The sequence below is a fragment of the Oncorhynchus masou genome, chromosome 5 (genome assembly GCF_036934945.1).
Source record: "Oncorhynchus masou masou isolate Uvic2021 chromosome 5, UVic_Omas_1.1, whole genome shotgun sequence".
Lineage (NCBI taxonomy): Eukaryota > Metazoa > Chordata > Actinopteri > Salmoniformes > Salmonidae > Oncorhynchus > Oncorhynchus masou.
The window spans coordinates 66,832,381-66,854,814 of NC_088216.1; the positions used below are offsets into that span (position 1 = coordinate 66,832,381).

Genomic DNA, 22,434 nt, shown 5'->3' on the forward strand with positions numbered 1-22,434 from the left:
AATACCCTACTCAACAAATTGGATGCAGTCTATCACAGTGCAATCCGTTTTGTCACCAAAGCCCCATATACTACCCACCATTGCGACCTGTACACTCTCGTTGGCTGGCCCTCGCTTCATACTTGTTGCCAAACCCACTGGCTCCATGTGATCTACAAGACCCTGCTAGGTAAAGTCCCCCCTTATCTCAGCTCGCTGGTCACTATAGCATCTCCCACTTGTAGCACACGCTCCAGCAGGTATATCTCTCTAGTCACCCCCAAAACCAAGTCTTTCTTTGGCCGCCTCTCCTTCCAGTTCTCTGCTGCCAATGAATGGAACGAACTACAAAAAGCACTGAAACTGGAAACACTTATCTCCCTCACTAGCTTTAAGCACCAACTGTCAGAGCAGCTCACAGATTACTGCACCTGTACATAGCCCACCTATATTTTAGCCCAAACAACTACCTCTTTCCCTACTGTCTTTAATTTATTTATTTATTTTGCTCCTTTCCACCCCCCATTATTTTTATTTCTACTTTATTTCTACTACATTCCTCCATTGCAAATCTACCATTCCAGTGTTTTACTTGCAACATTGTATTTACTTTGCCACCATGACCTTTTTTTTGCCTTTACCTCCCTTATCTCACCTCATTTGCTCACATCGTATATAGACTTGTTTATACTGTATTATTGACTGTATGTTTGTTTTACTCCATGTGTAACTCTGTGTCGTTGTATGTGTCGAACTGCTTTGCTTTATCTTGGCCAGGTCGCAATTGTAAATGAGAACTTGTTCTCAACTTGCCTACCTGTTTAAATAAAGGTGAAATAAAATAAATAAATAAATAATTGAAAGTCAAAAAGGTCTATTGCAAAGCTCTTATTAAAAAAAGATGTAGTTTAAGTATCTCTGACTGGTGTGTGAAGTTTGTAACTCTCCTCATTTGGTAAAGCCGAAAAATGCTACGACAGAAGTCAGGGAGAAAGAATCAGGGCTGTTGGATGGATGATAAAGAGATGAGATGTCACATGGCATTGGCCTGATCTTTCTGCCGTGTCATTGTAGTGTGGTGTGGTGACTCAGGCTGCCTGTGTGGGGAGAAGAGAGGGACTGTGCTGTGGTACTGACAATGCAGAGACAAACACAGTGTGTGACCCCATGGAGGAGGTTCACATGGGACAGAGCTGTGGGTTTAACAGACAATCATTAATAATGAAACTATAATTCCCTTGGTCACGCTCTCCATCGCTCTCTCTTTGCCTCCCTCCCTATCTGTTTTTCTCCTATCACCCCTGTCTCTATCTTTGAAGCCATCTCTCTCTTCCTCTCTGTCTGTCTTCGCAGAGGGCTATCTTAAGTAGGAAGATTTGGCGCAGGGCTCTGCTTAAATAAAACCCCAGTGCTGCTACAATCATTCAGTACTCTCTGTGGTCTGCCATCCACCAGAAACACGTTTCTTTGATGTGTTTAAAAATAGCGGGACAGTGGGAGAGAAGTCGAAGGAGTGTGGTAGATGTGCAATGCCTCACACGGTGACTGGGAACAGAGGAACAGAGGAACAGAGGAGGACAGTAGGTGGCTGAAGAATAGACCTGGACTCAGGGGGTAACTGAACAACAGAGGAGTGCCATGGGAGGGTTAGGAAGAAAGGAAGGTAACAGTGAAGGTTGCCCCTGAAACTGTGTGGTTACTCTCTAATCCTCTTCACATTGATGTCCTACAGTAGGGGTCTTCCTAGTCTCTCAATGCCGGGAGACAATGAAAGAAAACCATTGATTGAAGTGTGTTGAAGCTCAGTGTGGGGCTTTGTCCCGGTTAGGGTTGAAAAGGGAGGGTGTATTACTGGAAACTTTAAAAGTTTACCAGTAAACTACCAGAATTTGTGTATCTTTAAAGGATGTTATGTAATCTATAACAAGACATCTAGTGACGCTTTTGGGTAATTCCGATCATCTTTGGCCCTCTGTGTGGCCTTATCACATGTAAAATATATGAAATAATTAAAAAGGATTGTTTATTTTTTTTTTGTAAACCATCAACTTAGTGAATACAAATGGTGTTTAAAATGAGGATTTCAACATGTTTTTTACGGACATTTATTTATTTTACTATGGCAGTATGCATTTGTTGTCAGTGTCGTGGTGTCAAATCCCATTGTTGATTAGATGCTTTTTTCATAAATTCCGCAAAAAAAAAAAAAAGTTGATTAGGCTGTTGATTATGGTCTTCGGAATGTGGTCCCACTCCACTTCAATGGCTGTGCGAAGTTGCTGGGAATTGTCAGGAACTGGAACATGCCGTCGTACACGTCGATGCAGAGCATCCCAACAGGTTACATGTCTGGTGAGTATGAAGGTAATGGAAGAATTGGGAAATGTTCAGCTTCAAGGAATTGTGTACAGATCATGGGGTCGTGCATTATCATACTGAAACATGAGGAGATGGTGACGAATGAATGGCACGACAATGGGCATCAGGATGTCATCAAGGTATCACTGTGTATTCAAATTGCCATTGATAAAATGCAATTGTGTTCATTGTCCATATCTTATGCCTGCCCATACCATAACCCCACTGCCACTACCTCTACCAACCTGTACCCCCCACATTGATTCGGTATCGGCACCCCCTGTATATAGCTTCATTGTTGCTATTTTATTGCGTTACTTTTTATTAAAACATTTTTATTTAGTTTATTTAGTCAATATTTTCTTCACTCCATTTCTTGAACTGCATTGTTGGTTAAAGGGCTTGTAAGTAAGCATTTCACAGTAAGGTCTACACCTGTTGTATTCGGCACATGTGACAAATCAAATGTGATTTGATTTTGAGTATGGGGCACTCTGTTCACAACGTTGACATTTACATGGTCTTGTAATGGATGCGAGCTTTGACTGGAAGCCAGTGGAGTGTGCAGAAGAGCGTGGTGAAATGGGAAATCTTGGGAAGGTTGACAACCAGAAGGGCTGCAACGATCTGGATAAGTTGAAGGGGTTTGATGGCACAAGCGGGGAGCCTTGCCAACAGCGAGTTGCAGTAGTCCAGACAGGAGATGACAAGAGCCTGAAATATTTGTTATTTGATATTTTATTAGGATCCCCATTATCTGTTGCGAAAGCAGAAGCTACTTTTCCTGGGGTCCACTCAAAACATGAAACATGACATAATACAGAACATTAATAGAAAAAACAGCTCAAGGACAGAACTATATCAGTTTAAAAAAGGCACACATACTGTAGCCAACATATCAATACATACACACAAACTATCTAGGTCAAATAGAGGAGAGGCGTTGTGCCGCGAGGTGTTGCTTTATCTGTTTTTTTTAACCAGGTTTGCTGTTTATTTGAGCAATATGAGATGGAACGGAGTCCATGCAATAATGGCTTTATATAATACTATACACTTTCTTGAATTTGTTCTGGATTTGTGGACTGTGAAAAAAAACCTGGTGGCTTGTCTGGTGGGGTAAGTGTGTGTGTTAGAGCTTAATACATGAATGTTTCTTATAAAAATAAGTAGTTATGCAGTCAGTCTCTCCTCAACCCTTAGCCAAGAGAGATTGGTATGCAAAGTATTTACAGTATATTAGCCCTCTGAATACAATGAAAACCAAGAAGTGCCACTCTGTTCTTGGCCACAGAAGTAGCTTAACTCGGTCTTTCTTTTCCGTTCTCAACCACACAACTGTAATCAAGATGAGACAAAACTAGAGCCGACAGGACTTGCTTTTTGGAATGTGGTGTCAAAAAAGCAGAGCATCTCCCGAGTGGCGCTGCGGTCTAAGGCACTGCATCACAGTGCTATAGGCGTCACTACAGATCCGGGTTCATTGCACTCGACCTCGCCTCTCCCGAGTCCGTACAGGAGTCGCAGCGATGGGACAAGACTGGAACTATCAATTGAATATCACAAAAATTGGAAAGAAAAAGGGGTTTAAAAAATTATAATAATATATAGTGTGTGTGTGTATATATATATATATATATATATATATATATATATATACACACACACTACGGGTCAAAGGTGTGGACACACCTACTCATTCAAGAGTTTTTCTTTATTTTGACTATTTTCTACATTGTAAAATAATAGTGAAGACATCAACACTATGAAATAACACGTAGGGAATCATATTGCAACCAAAAGTGTTAAACAAATCAAAATATATTTTATATTTGAGATTCTTCAAATAGCCACCCTTTGCCTTGATGACAGCTTTGCCCACTCTTGGCATTCTCTCAACCAGCTTCACCTGGAATGCTTTTCCAACAGTCTTGAAGGAGTTCAGCACATATGCTAAGCACTTGTTGGCTGCTTTTCGTTCACTCTGTGGTACAACTCATCCCAAACCATCTCAACTGAGTTGAGGTTGGGTGATTGTGGAGGCCAGGTCATCTGATGCAGCACTACATCACTCTCCTTCTTGGTCAAATATTCCTTACAGAGCCTAGAGGTGTGTTGGGTCATTGTCCTGTTGAAAAACAATGATAGTCCCACTAATGGTGTATCACTGCAGAATGCTGTGGTAGCAATGTTAGTTAAGTGTGCCTTGAATTCTAAATAAATCATAGACAGTGTCACCAGAAAAGCACCCACACACCATCACACCTCTTCCTCTGTGCATCACTGTGGGAACCACAAATGCAGAGATCATCCATTCACCTACTCTGCGTCTCACATAGACACAGTGGTTGGAACCAAAAATCAAACATTTGGGCTCATGAACAAAGGACAGATTTCCACCAGTCTAATGTCCATTGCTCGTGTTTTTAGGCCCAAGCAAGAGTCTTCTTATTATTGGTGTCCTTTAGTAGTGGTATCTTTGCAGAAATTCGACCATGAAGGCTTGATTCACGCAGTCTCCTCTGAACAGTTGATGTCTGTTACTTAAACTCTGTGAAGCATTTATTTGCGCTGCAATTTCTGAAGTTGGTAACTTTAATGAATTTATCCTACGCAGCAGAGGTAACTCTGGGTCTTCCTTTTCTGTGGCAGTCCTCATGAGAGCCAGTTTCATCATAGCACTTGATGGTTTTTGCGCCTGCACTTAAAAACATTCTTGAAACTTAAAAAATTCTTGAAATGTTCTGGATTGACTGACCTTTATGTCTTAAAGTAATGATGGGACTGTCGTTTCTCTTTGCTTATTTGAGGACTTGGTATTTTACCAAATAAGGTTATCTTACCAAATAAGGTTAAGAAGGAGAGAAATTCCACAAATTTACTTTTAAGGCACATCTGTTAATTGAAATGCATTCCAGGTGATTACCTCATGAAGCTGTTTGATTTGTTACTACATGATTCCGTATGTGTTATTTCATAGTTTTGATGTCTTCACTATTATTATCCAATTTTGAAAATAGTACAAATAAAGAAAAACCCTGGAATGAGTAGGTGTGTCCAAACTTTTGACCGGTACTGTATATGTACTGTATATATTTTTTACTGCTAGACCTAAAAAATGATTGGTCGACCAACAACCTATCAACCAAACAATCGACCAGTCGACTATTTGGAGTTAGCCCTAGTGTGTAGCTGTAGGACCCACGTATGTATAGAGTCTGTTGACGTCCTGTGTATTGCTCCTCCAGCTCAGGTCAAAAAGACCTCTGATTTACTCTGTTTTTCCATCACCAAGACTCACTCTCTACAGAAAATGGTATCTTTCTCTCCCCCTCTCTGTCTCTCTCTGTCTCTCTCTCTCTCTCTCTCTGCCCTCTCTTTCTGCAACTACTATTTTCTCTCTGAGTGGAAGTATCAGAGGAGGTGTTACACAATGTCTTACATGTTTTCCAGACTCTAACGTGTATTTCCTGCTCCTCTCTCCTCTCCTGTTCTCAGGTGGGACTGAAGGACAACCCAGCAGTGGACCCCATTATCCATGGCCTGAGGGGCGTGGTTCATCATGGTGAGTGACACATCCATCACCCAATCATTTCAGGAGGGAATTCACCAATCATTGGCCCACAACATTTGTTCATTGAGGTTCATAGCATTATTTTTTCCAAAGTTGCATGTAACTGCAATATCTCAGCCCTTTTTTGTTTCTGTTTGTAGTTTTTTTGTGGTTGCAAGTACCTAATTATAGAGAACATACCCCAGGTTGCCCCCATGAGTCTCTACAGACAAAATGAACTAGGTTGTTTTAAAAACACTCCCCTAAAGTGGAATTATCTTTTTATCCCTGATGCACCCCTTTCAAACAATAATGAACACAGTCTTTAATAAAAGTTGGCACAACCATATCATGTAGTTACATGAAGTATTCATGGAATCATCTCAGGCTAATTACAAGTTAGCCTAACATCTCAAAACACTCACCACAGGCTTTCTGTTTCAATGTAGAAATCACCTGACAAGCAGACAAGTCCAGCTCAATCAAGTCCAATCTCTGTTAAATTGGACTGGAGAGGTGGGCTCCTAATGTTCTCTGGTTGTTCTTGGTCAGGGATGGGCAACTCCAGTCCTTGAGGGCCAGATCTGGCAACAGGATCAAGTGACTAAGGGGGCAACATTTTGGGGGGTTAGCATTGGCAGCAATAACCTCAACCAACATCTGTAGTTGCGATCAGACCTGCACAACGGTCAGGAGGAAATTTGGACCATTCCTCTTTACAAAACTGTTTCAGTTCAGCAATATTCTTGGGATGTCTGGTGTGAACTGCTAACTTGAGGTCATGCCACAGCATCTCAATCGGGTTGAGGTCAGGACTCTGACTGGGCCACTTCAGAAAGTGTATTTTCTTCCGTTGAAGCCGTTGTTTATTTACTTCAAATTTAGTGAGTGTTTTTTATAAGGTAAGGCAGCTCTAACCAACATCTCCAATCTCATCTCATTGATTGGAGAAGTCATTAGCCTAGGGGTTCACATACTTTTTCCAAACTACACTGTCAATGTTTAAATGATGTATTCAATATAGACAACAAAAATATAATAATTTGAGTGTTATTAGTTTAGCACACTATGGTTGTCTATTGTTGTGACTTTATCTTGCCACTGTATCATGCTATACCACAATCAAAATAAAGTTCAAAGGCAGAGACTCTGAGAGGTTGGCGCTAAATCTGTAGCCTATCTCTGCTGTAAAATGGGGGCTTTCTAGCAGTCGTAGGGAGGCAGGAGGCAGGCAGGTAGAGGTGCAAATGAGTGTTGGATTTATTTACCCAGCATTGGTGTTTCAAAGATGAAAGTGATATTTACAAAAAAAATAAAATTATTATATATATATATATACAGTGCCTTGCGAAAGTATTCGGCCCCCTTGAACTTTGCGACCTTTTGCCACATTTCAGGCTTCAAACATAAAGATATAAAATTGTATTTTTTTGTGAAGAATCAACAACAAGTGGGACACAATCATGAAGTGGAACGACATTTATTGGATATTTCAAACTTTTTTAACAAATCAAAAACTGAAAATTGGGCGTGCAAAATTATTCAGCCCCTTTACTTTCAGTGCAGCAAACTCTCTCCAGAAGTTCAGTGAGGATCTCTGAATGATCCAATGTTGACCTAAATGACACACTGGCACTGTGTGTATATATATATATATATATATATATATATATATATATATATATATATATATATATATATATATATATATATATATATATATATATATATACACACATACACACAGTGCCAGTCAAAAGTTTGGACACACCTAGTTACTCCTTCCAGGGTTTTTTATATTTTCTACGTTGTAGAATAATATTGAAGACATCAAAATTAAATAACACATATGGAATCATGTAGTAACCAAATAAGTGTTAAACAAATCAAAATATATTTTATATTTGAGATCCTTCAAAGTTGCCACCCTTTGCCTTGATGACAGCTTTGCACCCTCTTGGCATTTTCACAACCAGCTTCATGAGGTAGTCACCCTGAATGCATTTCAATTAACTGGTGTGCTTTGTTAAAAGTTAATTTGTGGAATATCTTTGCTTCTTAATGCATTTGAGCCAATCCGTTGTGTTGTGACAAGGTATAGGGGTGGTATACAGAAGATATAGCTATTTAGTAAAAGATCAAGTCCATATTATGACAAGAGCAGCTCAAATAAGCAAAGAGAAACAACAGTCCATCATTCCTTTTAGACATGAAGGTCAGTCAATCCGGACCATTTCAACAACATTTAAAGTTTCTCCAAGCTATGATGAAACTAGCTCTCATGTGGATCGCCACAGGAAAGGAAGACCCAGAGTTACCTCTGCTGCAGTTCATTAGAGTTACCAGCTTCAGAAATTGCAGGGCAAATAAATGCTTCACAGAGTTCAAGTAACATACACATTTCAACATCAACTGTTCAGAGGAGACTGCGTGAATCAGGCCTCCATGGTCACATTGCTGCAAAGAAACCACAACTGAAGGACACCAATAAGAAGAAGAGACTTGCTTTGGCCAAGAAACACGGTTAATGAACATTAGACCGGTGGAAATCTGTCCTTTGAGTCCAAATTTGAGATTTTTGGTTCCATCCACCATGTCTTTGTGAGACGCTGAGTAGGTGAACGGATGATCTCTGCATGTGTGGTTCCCACAGTGAAGCATGGAGGAGGAGGTGTGATGGTGTGGGGGGTGCTTTGTTAGTGACACTCAGGGATTTATTTAGAATTCAAGTCACACTTAACCAACATTGCTACCACAGCATTCTTCAGCGATATGCCATCCCATCTGGTTTGCGCTTAGTAGGACATTCAATAGGAAAATGACCCAACACAGCTCCAGACTGTGAAAATAGTAAAAATAAAGAAAAACCCTTGAATGAGTAGGTGTGTCCAAACGTTTTTGATCGGTACTGTATGTATATATACACTACAGTTCAAAAGTTTGGGGTCACTAAGAAATTGTAATGAACACGATGGGAGACAGAGAGCTGGTTTCAAGTTCAGGGTGCAAAAGGTGTTTATTGTAAAGGACCACAGGAGGAGGCAAGTAGCTGGGTCCAGGGGCAGGCAGAAAGTCATACACAGGGTGTCCAAAAGGCAACAGTACAGGCAGGGAAAAGGCTAGTAACGTTGTCCGGAAGATCAGGCAATAGGTTGATACAACTATCATACATGGGAGGAGTACATTATGGGACAAACAGACCTCCAAATTTAAGTGTGTCACAAAACAAACAATACATCACAATGATGGGGTGCAAAGAACAGAACTAGTGTGTGATAATGTCATACAGGTGTGTGAAGAGGTGATCAGAATTCATGTGATGGGGATCTGGAGAGTGAAAAGCTACATTTTTTGTCCATTTAAAAAACCATAAAATTGATCAGAAATACAGTGTAGACATTGTTAGTGTTGATTTTTTATGGAATATCTACATAGGTGTACAGAGGCCAATTATCAGCTACCATCACTCCTGTGTTCCGATGGCACGTTGTGTTAGCTAATCCAAGTTTATTATTTTAAAAGGCTAATTGATCATTAGGAAACCCTTTTGCAATTATGTTAGCACAGCTGAAAACTGTTGTTCTGATTAAAGCAATAAAACGTGCCTTCTTTAGACTAGCTGGGTATCTGGAGCATCAGCATTTGTGGGTTCGATTACAGGCTCAAAATGTCCAGAAACAAAGAACTTTCTTCTGAAACTCGTCAGTCTATTCTTGTTCTGAGAAATAATGGCTATTCCATGCAAGAAATTGCCAAGAAACTGAAGATCTTATACAATGCTATGTACTACTCCCTTCACAGAACAGCACAAACTGGCCCTAACCAGAATAGTTTGAGAAACAGATGGCTCACAGGTCCTTAACTGGCAGCTTTATCAAATAGTACCCGCAAAACACCAGTCTCAATGTCAACAGTGAAGAGGCTACTTCGGGATGCTGGCCTTCTAGGCAGAGTTGCAAATAAAAATAAAAGGTTAAGATGGTCAAAAGAGCACAGACCCTGAACAGTGGAACTCTGCCTAGATGGCCAGCATCCCGGAGTAGCCTCTTCATTGTTGACATTGAGACTGGTGTTTTAATTTTATGTTATTTTAATGGACAAAAAATATGCAAGGACATTTCTAAGTGACCCCAAACTTTTGAACGGTAGTGTATGTATATTTGTAAATATCATCGTCATCTTTGAAACACCAACGCTGTGTAAATAAATCCAACACTCATTTGCACCTCTACCTGCCTGCCTCCTGCCTCCCTACGACTGCTAGAAAGCCCCTATTTTACGGCAGATATATGCTACGTATTTCGCACCAACCTGTCACTTCAAAACAATCAGTGATCTCAGAGTTTCTGCATTTTAACTTTATGTTTATTGTGGTATAGCGTGATATAAGTAGGACATAAAACTAAAACTGGGGGGGCAGAAGTTTCAACTGAGGGGGCTAAGCCCCCTTTAGCCCCCTCATGGAGCCGGGTACGTCGGGGCCTGATTGGTGTCACACTCTCCCTTGCCCCAGCTAACACACCTGACTCCAATAATCTACTAATCATGATATTCCATTTAAAATGCAATTAGCTTAATCAGCTGTGTTTGCTTGGGATGGGGAAAAAGTAGACCGTCACTAGTTACGAGAGGCAAAGTCATAAACTCTACCTGTTTCAAAAATGTATCTTAAAATTTGATTTTAAACCTAACCTTAACCCTAACCTTATTCACACTGTTAACCTTATGCCTAACCTTAAATTACATTTTTGTTTTCATACATTTTTATGATATTGACCATTTTGACTTTGTGGGAGTGCTAAAAACCGAAACAGTGACACCATTCTGGCCCCCGAGGACTGGAGTTACCCTTCAGTGTTCTAGGAACTTGAAAGAGAGAGAGCTGGTTAAATTTCCACTCATCTGGCTGGGTCTGGTCTTGTCTGGCGGACACGCATCACCACACTAGCTGGCTGTCTTTGTAGTTCACGGCTTGTTGCATTTTACATGAAACCTTTGTTTAACACAGGCCTGGGCAATTCCAGTCCTTGGGGGCTGGGGAAAAAGTGTGACACCAATCAGGCCCCTGAGGACAAGAGCTGCCCAGGCCTAGTCTTAACAAATGCCCTATAACAAGCATAGCAAGCTGCTGGGCTCTCATGAGAAATCACCCTGTAGAGCACACGTGTCAAACTCATTCCATAGAGGTCCGAGTGCCTGCTGGTTTTCACCCCTCCCTTGCACTTGATTGAGGAATGAAGGTCACTGTTTAGTAAAAAACTCCCCTCACATAGTTGTGTAGGTATTAATTGGAAGGATTAACCAAAAACCAGCAGACACTTGGCCCTCCATGGAATAAGCTTGACACCCTGCTGTAGAGTTTATTATTCTATACATGCTGGCTTCTTGAGTGGGTTATTGTGTTGTACCTTGGTTACCATGTTTCTGGTTGACCTTTGCTTTGTCAATGCCATTTTTTCCAATAGAGTTGCCAAATAGTTATGCCAATATTAACTTTAAAATACAAAATTAGGAATATTAAACTTGGTTCTGACTACACTTTTTTGCAGATCTGCAAGAGACAATTAAAGCCTTGTCTATATGAGTCCAGAGGGATATGGGTGTGTCCCTGGTGTAGTGATTATAGTTGGGTGAATGTTTGATGTCAGATAAAGCTGCTAAATCTGACAGGACTAAGATTGTTATTAGGGTGAAGGCTTAAGGCACTCGACAAGCTAAGATAAAGACTGCTCTAGCCTTTGATTCACTGAGCTCTCACTGATGTAGAAAGGCTGGGTAACTTTGACATAGTGATACATTAACAGCTGTAGCTTACAGACAGAACTATATCGATATTGTAAAGAAAAATCGGGAACTATATTGCATGATGATTATGATGATACAATCCTCATCCTCACGTTGCTTTTAGGGTAACCGAGTGTAGTTACTGAGGGCAGTGGAGGAGGAAGGAATGTGGGAGAGGAAAGGAGGCAGTTTAGGAGAGGAGTGAGGGAGATTAGGGGAAAGGGGGGAGTGTGTTGGGAGAGGAAAGGAGGAGGGAGGGAATGTGACTGGAGAGGAGAGGGAGGGAGAGAAGAGGCAGGGAGGGTGAGGCAGGCTGTGGCTTGCCCAGGGCCAGGCAGCGTTATGGGGGGTCTTTATCAGAGACAGATATGACCGTGGGGTCCCCGCCTCCCCAGTCTCCCCCTTCCCTCCCCCGCTGACGGGCCTGTCTCCTGCTGTTGTGAATTTCAGAGATGTATTTTCAGCTCTGTTGCCTCCACACGAGGAGGGGACAGGGAGGGAAGGAGGGAGATGGAGGAAAGAGGATCTCAAGATGTATGGATTTGAATTAAGCATTATCATACACACATGCATACTAATAAACTCACACACAAACTTCCAGCACACAAATAGCAACACACGCTACGTTCTAAACAATTAGACAATAGTTTGAAGAAAATAAGTGTCAGAGGAGTATTTGCTGTGAGAACATTGTGAAGCAATCCTCTGTTTTCAATGGCTCTGTGTGTTCCCTGTGGCTCAAAGGAAGGCATTTTAATTGCAACATTAGCATCGCTGCGACAGAGTTCATTCTGCTGGTATTTTAAGCACACAAGCCTGTGCGACAGGAAATCTGTCTGCTCAAGTAATCATCCATTAGGTTCCTATGTTACTTAGTCTTAATATTTAATTATACAGCAAGGGCAGGGACACAATCTAAGCGCAAAGAGACAAATCGGGACAAATATAAGGAGATGCCAAGTGCTGAGAGCCACAGTTCTGAGTATCTGTACATGCGTGTGTACGTGCATGTGCGTGTGTGTGCATATTTGCGTGTGTCTGTGCATGTGTGTGTGTGTAGCTCTCTTGTGCAAGAGGCAGAGTTGCGAGTGGATTTAAGCTGGGGTCAGTCAACACATATATGTAGTTGAAATGACCTCAGTCGTCTGGCTTTAATCTTTAATAGAACCAGGAAAATCCTTTGTTCCTTCATTTCCTATTTGAAAAAGCACTAGATGAGTGCAGGAGACTGTGTAAGGTACATTCAGTACAGTCGTTGCCCATTTACACATGCCAAGGCTACATTGTAAAAGTGCAATGAGCCACAGTCTTTTTTCTGTCTAAAGACATGGTGATTTGAACTGTGAAAAGGTACTGGGGCATAATATGAAGACTTAGGAGTGATTCAGGTGTATCTACTAATTTATACGACCTAGCTGTATGATACAGCAGTGTCTCAAGGCTGGATGCAGCATAGGAAGGAGGTATAGAGAGGGGGCTGATTGGGTGACATACTGTACTGCCCTAACCCTGTACATGTATGTCATTGTATTCTCTTGCATGCAATGTATGTATATGTACATGGCCCAGTGTCAGCATCATTGTTTACCCAGTGAACCATTCCCTCTCAGTGGTCTCCTGTGACAGTACTGAAATGAACTCCCCGCTTCTCAATGGCACAAATTACAAGTCCATTAATTCAGCGTCTTACAGTGGCTTTGAAGTCTCCACTGACTCAGCACTCTCCAGCCCTGATTGGCAATTAATTTATAAAGGCTGAAATAGCTTACAGTACAGTAGACTACAGTACTGTATGTGAGCCTAGCTAGTGGTACAGCTGTGGTGGTAACAGTATAGCCTCTTCCCTACAACTGTGCCTGCCTCTGTCCTCTATTCTGCAGCATTGGCTTTAATCCCCCAGCTCTCCCATTCACTTCCAATCTGATGCGGCTCCGCGACGCATTGCTAGCACGCTAAGCCTCTTTTTCATCCCTGCTCAATAGGATTCCAAGTTTAGTTATGTATTAAAAATGTGGGGCAGGAGGATTCATATAGCCATTCTGTTTTGTTTCTTCGCCCCATCTTTTAGGTTATTTATACTGTTATCTCTATTTGGGAGGGAACACCTCATTCTTATGGCACAAGAGGTTTGCCCCAGCTACATTTATCTTTACCCTGGGTGTGTGTTGGGCTGCCATTGTTGTCTTTGACTGATAAGCGTTGCCATCACAACAGGATTTTGGAGGGAATTGGGTTGGTTTTACCATCCATTGTATTCACCAGATATTTGTGTAAAGCTTGAGTGGTCCATTCCAAAATATACTTTGGGTTCTGATGGAGCCTGGGACACTGGGGACAGATCCAGTGGTTACACACGTGAGCTCTGACTCAGGGCTGGTTGAATAATTCTTAGAGGAGATCAATGGTATTGATTAGTTGCCAAAATGGTTGACTACTTGCATCAGCACTAGAGGGCCATACTATACTCAATGATTCAGTGACAAAGGGAACACATCTTCCCCCTTGACACTGTTTACATCAATAAATACATTTTCTCATTCTCTAGCATTGCAGTATGGACATTCAGTATGCTACATGTGTAGAGTGTATGTGGCTGTGACTGAATGGTTGATACTGATTCCTTGTGTCCCTGTGCTTGTTCTCCCCCAGAGAAAGAAACCTTCCTGGAGCCCTTTGTTCTGAGAGATCTGTTGCCGTCATCATTGGGGGGTTACTATCGCTACACAGGCTCTCTCACCACCCCACCCTGCAGCAAGGTGGTAGAGTGGATCGTCTTCAACAGACCTGTGTTCCTCTCCTACAAACAGGTGAGTCACTGTCTCTCTCAAATGCGCCACACACACACACACACACACACACACACACGCACACGCACACGCACACGCACACGCACACACACACAAACACTGATGTCTTTTCTTCCAGGAGCTGTAATTTGCTCACATACCTCATGTGTGATGTCTGCATTTGTGATTGGGTTGGTACAGACATTGTCAGTAATGTGATGGTGCAGTGTCTGTCCTCACATGACCCTTCTCTCCACTCCTCTCCCCATCTCTCCTCCCCAACAGTCCAGTGAACATTTGGCAGACTTACATACTAATGAGGCCAAATGAGTTTGCTTAAGAGTGTGACTGGAGGATGCCAAATGTGGATGAAGTATTGGCTTTATATAAGGGGACAGAGAGGGAGAGGGAGAGGTAGAGAGGGAGAGGGAGAGGTAGAGAGGGAGAGAGAGATAGAGCTGTGGTGTTGAGGGGTGGCCGAGCGTTGCCCCCTGTCACCGTGCTCTGTGGGTCTGCATTAAACATGTTTATCTGCCAGAGCTTAGTCAAGGCCCAGACAGCTCTGGAGCTGTGGAAGAGAGGAGCTGCCTGGCTCTGGGCCCACAGAAAGATAGGTCACTCCTAGATACAGCTTTATACCACTTGAATACCACTAGCTTACCGTTAGCCTGCTTCATATTCCCCTTACATACTGTCTGGCTAGATAACATACTGGCTGCTACATAGAGCTCAGCTGAAGATTAACCACCCATAGGCAAGAGCATAGTCCTAGTGCTGAATGCAAAATGGCACACTGGTACATAGGTCTTTGTACCCCCAAATGCTAGCAGAAAGGTGGGCAGTCATAGCAGCTGCATGCACAGTACGACTAGCAATAAGACTCACATAGACATACAACTCTAAAAGGCCATCTGCAGTTGAAACAATAACAAACTGTCATCCCCACCACTGTTTTGGTAAAAAGTTGAGGGATGGAGCTAGAGAAATCTAACCACTCTCAAATTCATGGACAGAGCTTTGGATGCAAGGACTGACCATACATCATATGAAACATTATAGTTCTAACAATGTTTTGAGGCTATAGAGTGTTTGTTTACATTTACGTTATTTACTGACATTGGCGTAAAACAAGCTTTATATTTTGGGTTCTGATGGGGTACGACAGTTGAACTAAGCTCATGAGGCATTTATAAGTTATATTCTTCAAGAATCAATAGGTACATATCATTAATTAATGTCCAGAAATAGGTGGACAACTGCAGATTGCCCCTTTACAATAGGGTGTTTATGGGAGCTCACGGTGAATGTTGCTTCCTCAGAAGACAGCAGGTGTCCCATAGCAGGGTAATAGATGGGATTTGTCTGTTGTCATCATCTGAATTATAAGAGAGCGGAGAGGCAGAGTAGAGAAGATGAAAAGCAGCATGGAGGAACTCTGAGCCTGACCTTTTGGATGATTTGATTTGGCCTGAGATCCAGTCAACAGTGAATAATACTCTGGGATGTATATGGAATATACAATGGTGTTATTTCACTGCGACTCTACAGACCTTCCTGGTATAAGAAGTATTGTTTGGACTTCCCTGAGAGGCAGGAAGCTAGCTAGCTACCCTGTGCCAAAGAAAGGAAAGGTAACCTGTCTAAATGATTACCACCCCGTAGCACTCACATCTGTAGCCATGAAGTGCTTTGAAAGGCTGGTCATGGCTCACATCAACACCATCATGCCGAAAACCCTAGACCCACTCTAATTCGCATACCGCCCCAACAGATCCACAGATGACGCAATCTCAATTGTACTCCACACTGCCCTTTCCTACCTGGACAAAAGGAACACCAATGCGATAATGCTGTTCATTGACTACAGCTCAGCGTTCAACACCATAGTGCCCCCAAAGCTCATCACTAAGCTAAGGACCCTCGGACTAAACACCTTCCTCTGCAACTGGATCCTGGACTTCCTGACGGGCTGCCCCCAGGTGGTAAGGGTAGGCAACAACACATCTGCCACGCTGATCCTCAACACTGGGGCCCCTCAGGGGTGCGTGTTTAGTCCCCTCCTGTGCTCCCTGTTCACCCACGACTGTGTGGCCAGGCACGACTCCAAAACCATCATTAAGTTTGCTGACGACAGACAACCATGAGACAGCCTATAGGGAGGAGGTCAGAGACCTCGCAGTGTGTTGCCAGGACAACAACCTCTCCCTCATTGTGAGCTAGACAAAGGAGCTGATTGTGGACTATAGGAAAAGGAGGGCCGAACAGGCCCCCATTAACATCGATGTGGCTGAAATGGAGCAGGTAGAGAGTTTATAGTTCCTTGGTGTCCACATTACCAACAACCTATCTTGGTCCAAGCACACCAAGACAGTTGTGAAGAGGACATGACAACACATTTTCCCCCTCAGGAGACTGAAAAGATTTGGCATGGATCCTCAGATCCTCAAAAATGTCTACAGCTGCACCATCGAGAGCATCCTGACCGGTTGCATCACCGCCTGGTATGGCAACTGCTCGCCATCTGACCGTACAACAGTGGGTACATCACTGGGGCCAAGCTTCCTGACATCCAGGACTTATATACTAGGTGATGGGCCCCAAAAATTGTCAAAGACTCCAGTCACCCAAGTCATGTTCTCTCTGCTACGACACGGCAAGTGGTACCGGAAGTCTAGGACCAAAAGGCTCGTTAACAGCTTCTACCCCCAAGCCATAAGACTGCTGAACAATGGCCATCCGGACTATTTACATTGACACCCCCCCCACCCCCTTTGTTTCAACACTACTATATGCATAGTGTTAGGTTCTAACTAAATGGAGTAACAGAGTCACAGATGCTGAGTAAAGCTTAAACCAAGTTTATTCACCCACTGGGTCATACAGCTGCATAAGACAAAAAACATATTCACACAAACGTTAGTATTTAACCCTTTCTCATGATCTGAGCCCCTCCTTACACATCTGAACAGCAAATACACCCCTGTTTGCTATCCAGAAGATTAGTGATGTATGTTCTTCCGCACTTAATCTAACATGACCTCTGCCCAAAATCCTCACTCCTCCCCAACTCACGGCTGTCCTGTTGACTTGTACCAGACTGTGTCTCTTCTCCTCCCATATGATCCAGGATGGCTAACAATAACATATCCTGACAGAATGTAAATGTTCTCTATTGCCCTCTCTCCCTCAGTGACATGGATAAGAATATTTAATATTTTCCCGTTTATAAGTCAGAACCCATCAATAGTCACTTTACAAATTGCCTCGACTGACCTGTACCCCCGCACATTGACTCTGTACTGGTACCCTGTATATATATCTGTATATAACCTCGTTATTGTAATGTCCATTTCTTGTGTTACTTTTAGATTTTATTTTATTTTTTACTTTAGTTTATTTTGTAATATTTTCTTAACTCTATTTATTGAACTTCATTTTTGGTTAAGGGCTTGTTAGTAAGCATTTCACGCTAAGGTCTACTACACCTGTTGTATTCGGCGCATGTGACAAATACATTTTTATTTGATTGATTTTATTTCATCGACACAAAACCTGGGGGATGTTTGAGTCATGCAATGAGCAGGACGGGGACTTAAAGGGGAAGTGACTTCAGCAGATGCTCTATCCATCCAGGCAGCACATCCTTCCTTCCCTTCAGTGGGATCCCTTAACCTTATTGTTCATATCTTCTATCCTCTGGATGTTTACCCCTGACCATTTAGTCAGTCTTTTTTAACATTTTTAACTCGGCTTTGATGTCTATACCACTTTTTCCGTCCTGTGGTTTAAAAAAAAAAAAACTTAGTTGGCCAAGATGAAAGAACGTGGAAAGAAGAAAGTGTACTCCCTCACCCCTGTCTGTCTATGTCTTTATCTCTCTGAAAGTTAACTCTAACATCTCTCTCTATCTCTATCTCTAAGATCTCTCTCTCCTCTGTATATAACCTCGTTATTGTAATGTCCATTTCTTGTGTTACTTTTAGATCCCTCCTTCAGTCTTTGTCTTTTGTTCTTGATCAGTGGTGGAAGTAGGTCATTGGGAGTGACAGACGTAGCTTAGGGGTGGCTTTTACAGCAGATCGATGCTCAGCTATTCCACAGCGACAGCACCGCCTAATATGCTTCCATTCGTAGCATCTGGATCTTGTGTGTGTGTGTGTGTGTGTGTGTGTGTGTGTGTGTGTGTGTGTGTGTGTGTGTGTGTGTGTGTGTGTGTGTGTGTGTGTGTGTGTGTGTGTGTGTGTGTGTGTGTGTGTGTGTGTGTGTGTGTGTGTGTGTGTGTGGAGGCTGTAACGGCTGTTACCATGCCAGGCCACTTAACCCCTGCTCTCCCCATCACAGAGGCCTTTCTCACCCCTCACAGAAGTGTGTGTGCACGTGTGTGATGTCACTCCTGGAAGGATTAGTCTTCAATCGCGCTGTGCTTTCCACACAAAGAAATCCTTTGGCAGACCTGGAAGTGATTCAAATCCCAATAACCTGTTTTTTAAGGGGGTGTTGCCATATTAGGGATTAGAAGATTGTAGTCTGATTAAGAGATTTGGTGGAGAGCAGCGTATTGCTTTGACACGACCTGGCGTGGGCTTTTCTGTGCCAGGGCTGGAGGCTACCATATTTAACAGATCAGCCATTATGGCTAATGCAGCCTGTAGATTAAAGGACATGGCCGACTTTAGATTACAGGTGTTCTGGCAAAGAATAGAAGGTACAATATGTTCCATTCTGATGGAACACACCATTGCTATCATGTCAGATGAAAGAGATTTGTGGTGCGCGCGCACACACACACACACACACACACACTCTTACCCTCCACAGCCAATGTGAGGGGCAGTCATTGGACTGAGTATTCCCCAGGCCTCCAGTCTCAGTCTGCTTAGTAAACAGACAGAGAGCTGAGCAGACAGGGAAGTGTTCCAACCATAGAGTTAGGAATTAATTCTTTAATTGATAGGATCTCTATGATTCCAACCCTCACTCTGTAACCAAACCGACCACTTGTTTATCCCACAACCTCTCACACACTAAGGAAATGAGACCCTTCCTCCATACATCTAGCCATCTATCTATATATCTTTCTTCTTTCTCTCTTTCTCCACCCATTTTCACTCTAAATCGACTGTTTTTCTTTTTACATGTGCAGTCTCAGCTCACATTGTTTCTTTAGCCGTTAGCATGCCATCATGATGTTGAAGGACAGATACTCCCAGTCATTACTTTCATCATCTGAAACGGCAGCTATTAAACCGTTCGACAGATTATTATGATTATTCCCTGGGTTCTAGCACCTGGTCAGAAAGCATGGTTATTCTGGGTTGAAGAGAGGAGGGGGACAGCTGGTCATGTTTTTATGTTTGCCTCAAGAACACTATTCCTACTGATTAGGCTGGGCTAGCTTGGCCCTGCATGCCTCTCAGCCCCACAGCCCCACAGCCTTACAGCTAGGAACAAGATCACATCATTATACTGTACATGTATGGGCAAAGGATAAAATGAGCTGCTAGAAAGATGCCATGAACAAATTAACAGTTCAAATGATGTCAGAGGTTTTAATATCCTCAAAATGTAGTAATTTCTCTCCTCCCTAATGCGTGTGTTTTCCTTCGTCCTCACTCTCTCTTTCTCTAACTCTCTCTCTCCCTCTCTCTCTCTTCCTCTAACTCTCTCTCTCCCTCTCACTCTCTCTTTCTCTAACTCTCTCTCTCCCTCTCACTCTCTCTTTCTCTAACTCTCTCTCTTCCTCTCACTCTCTCTTTCTCTAACTCTCTCTCTCCCTCTCACTCACTCTTTCTCTACCTCTCTCTCCCTCTTTCTCTACCTCTCTCTCTCCCTCTCACTCTCTCTTTCTCTACCCCTCTCTCTCTCTCACCCTCTCTTTCTCTAACTCTCTCTCTCCCTCTCACTCTCTCTTTCTCTACCTCTCTCTCTCTCTCTCTCACTCTCTTTTAGCTGGAGGCGTTCTACTCCATCTTCACTACAGAGCAACAGGACCATGTGAAGTCTGTGGAGTACCTGAGGAGTAACTTCCGGCCAATCCAGAGCCTCGATAATCGTGACGTCTTCAAGTCCGCAGTCAGAGACGCCTGGCTACCTGACCTGACGGACAGCCTGGGAAACCCGTATGGAACCGAGGCATCCAAAGGTAGGGCGGGACCTCACACACCATTGGATACGGTGCATCCTTGTTACAGTCCAATCCATGTTAATTGTATTCTAAGTAATGCTGAGGAGAGAAACATAATTGCTTTTGTTTTCAGAGTCAAATTCAATTCACGGATTGGAGCACTGCACATTGTTGCTCTCCAGTGAACTGTTGGTTATGCCAAAATGCGGATGCCTCAGAATCCCTAAGGTACAATCCAACATATCATGACTGCCATTTTGGAATATTCTCTGGTGGTTTAGGACAAATGAGGAGTGTTACTCCCCTGCCATACAGTACTGGGAGGCCCACCAATGGCCAGTCTTTTACTGGCTCGTTACTGGTTCTAGTACATTATGTCTTATAACATGTCAGGGAGTGTGTGTGGCTACATGCCTGAAGACTCCTGCGACCCTCTCACACAGTCAGCTAGCATCTGTCTGTGCTGCATGACCACACCAACCAGGCTGCTTTTCTGTCTCCAACCTCAGAATTTAATGTCAATATAAAAAATGAAGATGCGCACACACACACATTGTACATGGACCCACACACATTACTGTAATGCACACAGGCAATATGAGTTGTCCTTGAAAGCTGCAGTTGTGCACATTTGCTGGGGGTGCATCTGTCAGACTGAGGGGAGAAATGAACAGATCAGGAGAGAAGAGAGGAGAGGACAGGAGAAGAGAGGAGAGGAGAGGACAGGAGAGGAGAGGACAGGAGAAGAGAGGAGAGGAGAGGACAGGAGAAGAGAGGACAGGAGGAGGAGAGGAGAGGACAGGAGAGGAGAGGGAGAGGGACAGGACAGGAGAGGAGAGAGGAGAGGAGAGGACAGGAGAGGAGAGGAGAGGGAGAGGAGGAGGAAAGGAAGACAAACAGGAGAGGGCCATATGCCACCTATTCACTCCACTACACAGGATTACACACAATGACTTTCTGTGTGTGGAGAGGAGAGGAGTGGAGAGGAGAGGAGAGGAGGTGTGTGTGTGTGTGTGTGTGTGTGTGTGTGTGTGTGTGTGTGTGTGTGTGTGTGTGTGTGTGTGTGCCTGTGTGCAAAGAGTGAAGACAAACAGTAATATCATCATTTTTCTCAAAGTTGAACGATGGGCCATATGCCACCTATTCACTCCACTACACAGCCTGCTGCATTACACACAATGACTTTCTGTGTGTGTGTGTGTGAGTGTGTGTGTGTGTGTGTGTGTGTGTGTGTGTGTGTGTGTGTGTGTGTGTGTGTGTGTGTGTGTGTGTGTGTGTGTGTGTGTGTGTGTGTGTGTGTGTGTGTGTGTGTGTGTGTGTGTGTGTGTGTGTGTGCCTGTGTGCACTTCAATGTGTCGAACACTGTCCGACACGGGAAAGCACAATCGTATTGTAATATCATCATTTTTCTCAAAGTTGAGGAGCCCTGTAGAAAAGGGACATGACAGTTCAGCAATGTTCCTAATAGCCTGAGTATTACAGCTGACAAATGACTCAATCGCACCAAATGAAGGACAGACTGTAGCCTAACTCTACCTCCAGCCCAATGAAAAGCACTCTGCGTGTGTGTGTGTGTGTGTGTGTGTGTGTGTGTGTGTGTGTGTGTGTGTGTGTGTGTGTGTGTGTGTGTGTGTGTGTGTGTGTGTGTGTGTGTGTGTGTGTGTGTGTGTGTGTGTGTGTGTGTGTGTGTGTGTGTGTGTGTGTGTGTGTGTGTGTGTGTGTGTGCGTGCGTTGGAAGTCCTTTACTTCATCCCATCTACCCTTGAAACACAAAGCAGAAAGTTATACAATGCAGTGAAGGACTGGCAACTTGTAAGCCTCTGGTCAGAGAGATATTCTCTCCTGTCACC

At 43.1% G+C, this 22,434-nt stretch overlaps 1 protein-coding gene across 2 annotated transcripts in view; it reads left to right on the forward strand.

The window, feature by feature from the left end:
- The window catches only part of LOC135540122 (receptor-type tyrosine-protein phosphatase gamma-like), a 327,471-nt gene that overhangs the window by 260,509 nt on the left and 44,528 nt on the right, over window positions 1-22,434 (forward strand). For both annotated transcript variants that reach the window (XM_064966521.1, XM_064966520.1), the window contains exons 6-8: window positions 5,836-5,902; window positions 14,324-14,481; window positions 20,410-20,602. In XM_064966521.1, the coding sequence (XP_064822593.1) occupies window positions 5,836-5,902; window positions 14,324-14,481; window positions 20,410-20,602 (418 nt within the window). The remainder of the gene's footprint in view (window positions 1-5,835; window positions 5,903-14,323; window positions 14,482-20,409; window positions 20,603-22,434) is intronic.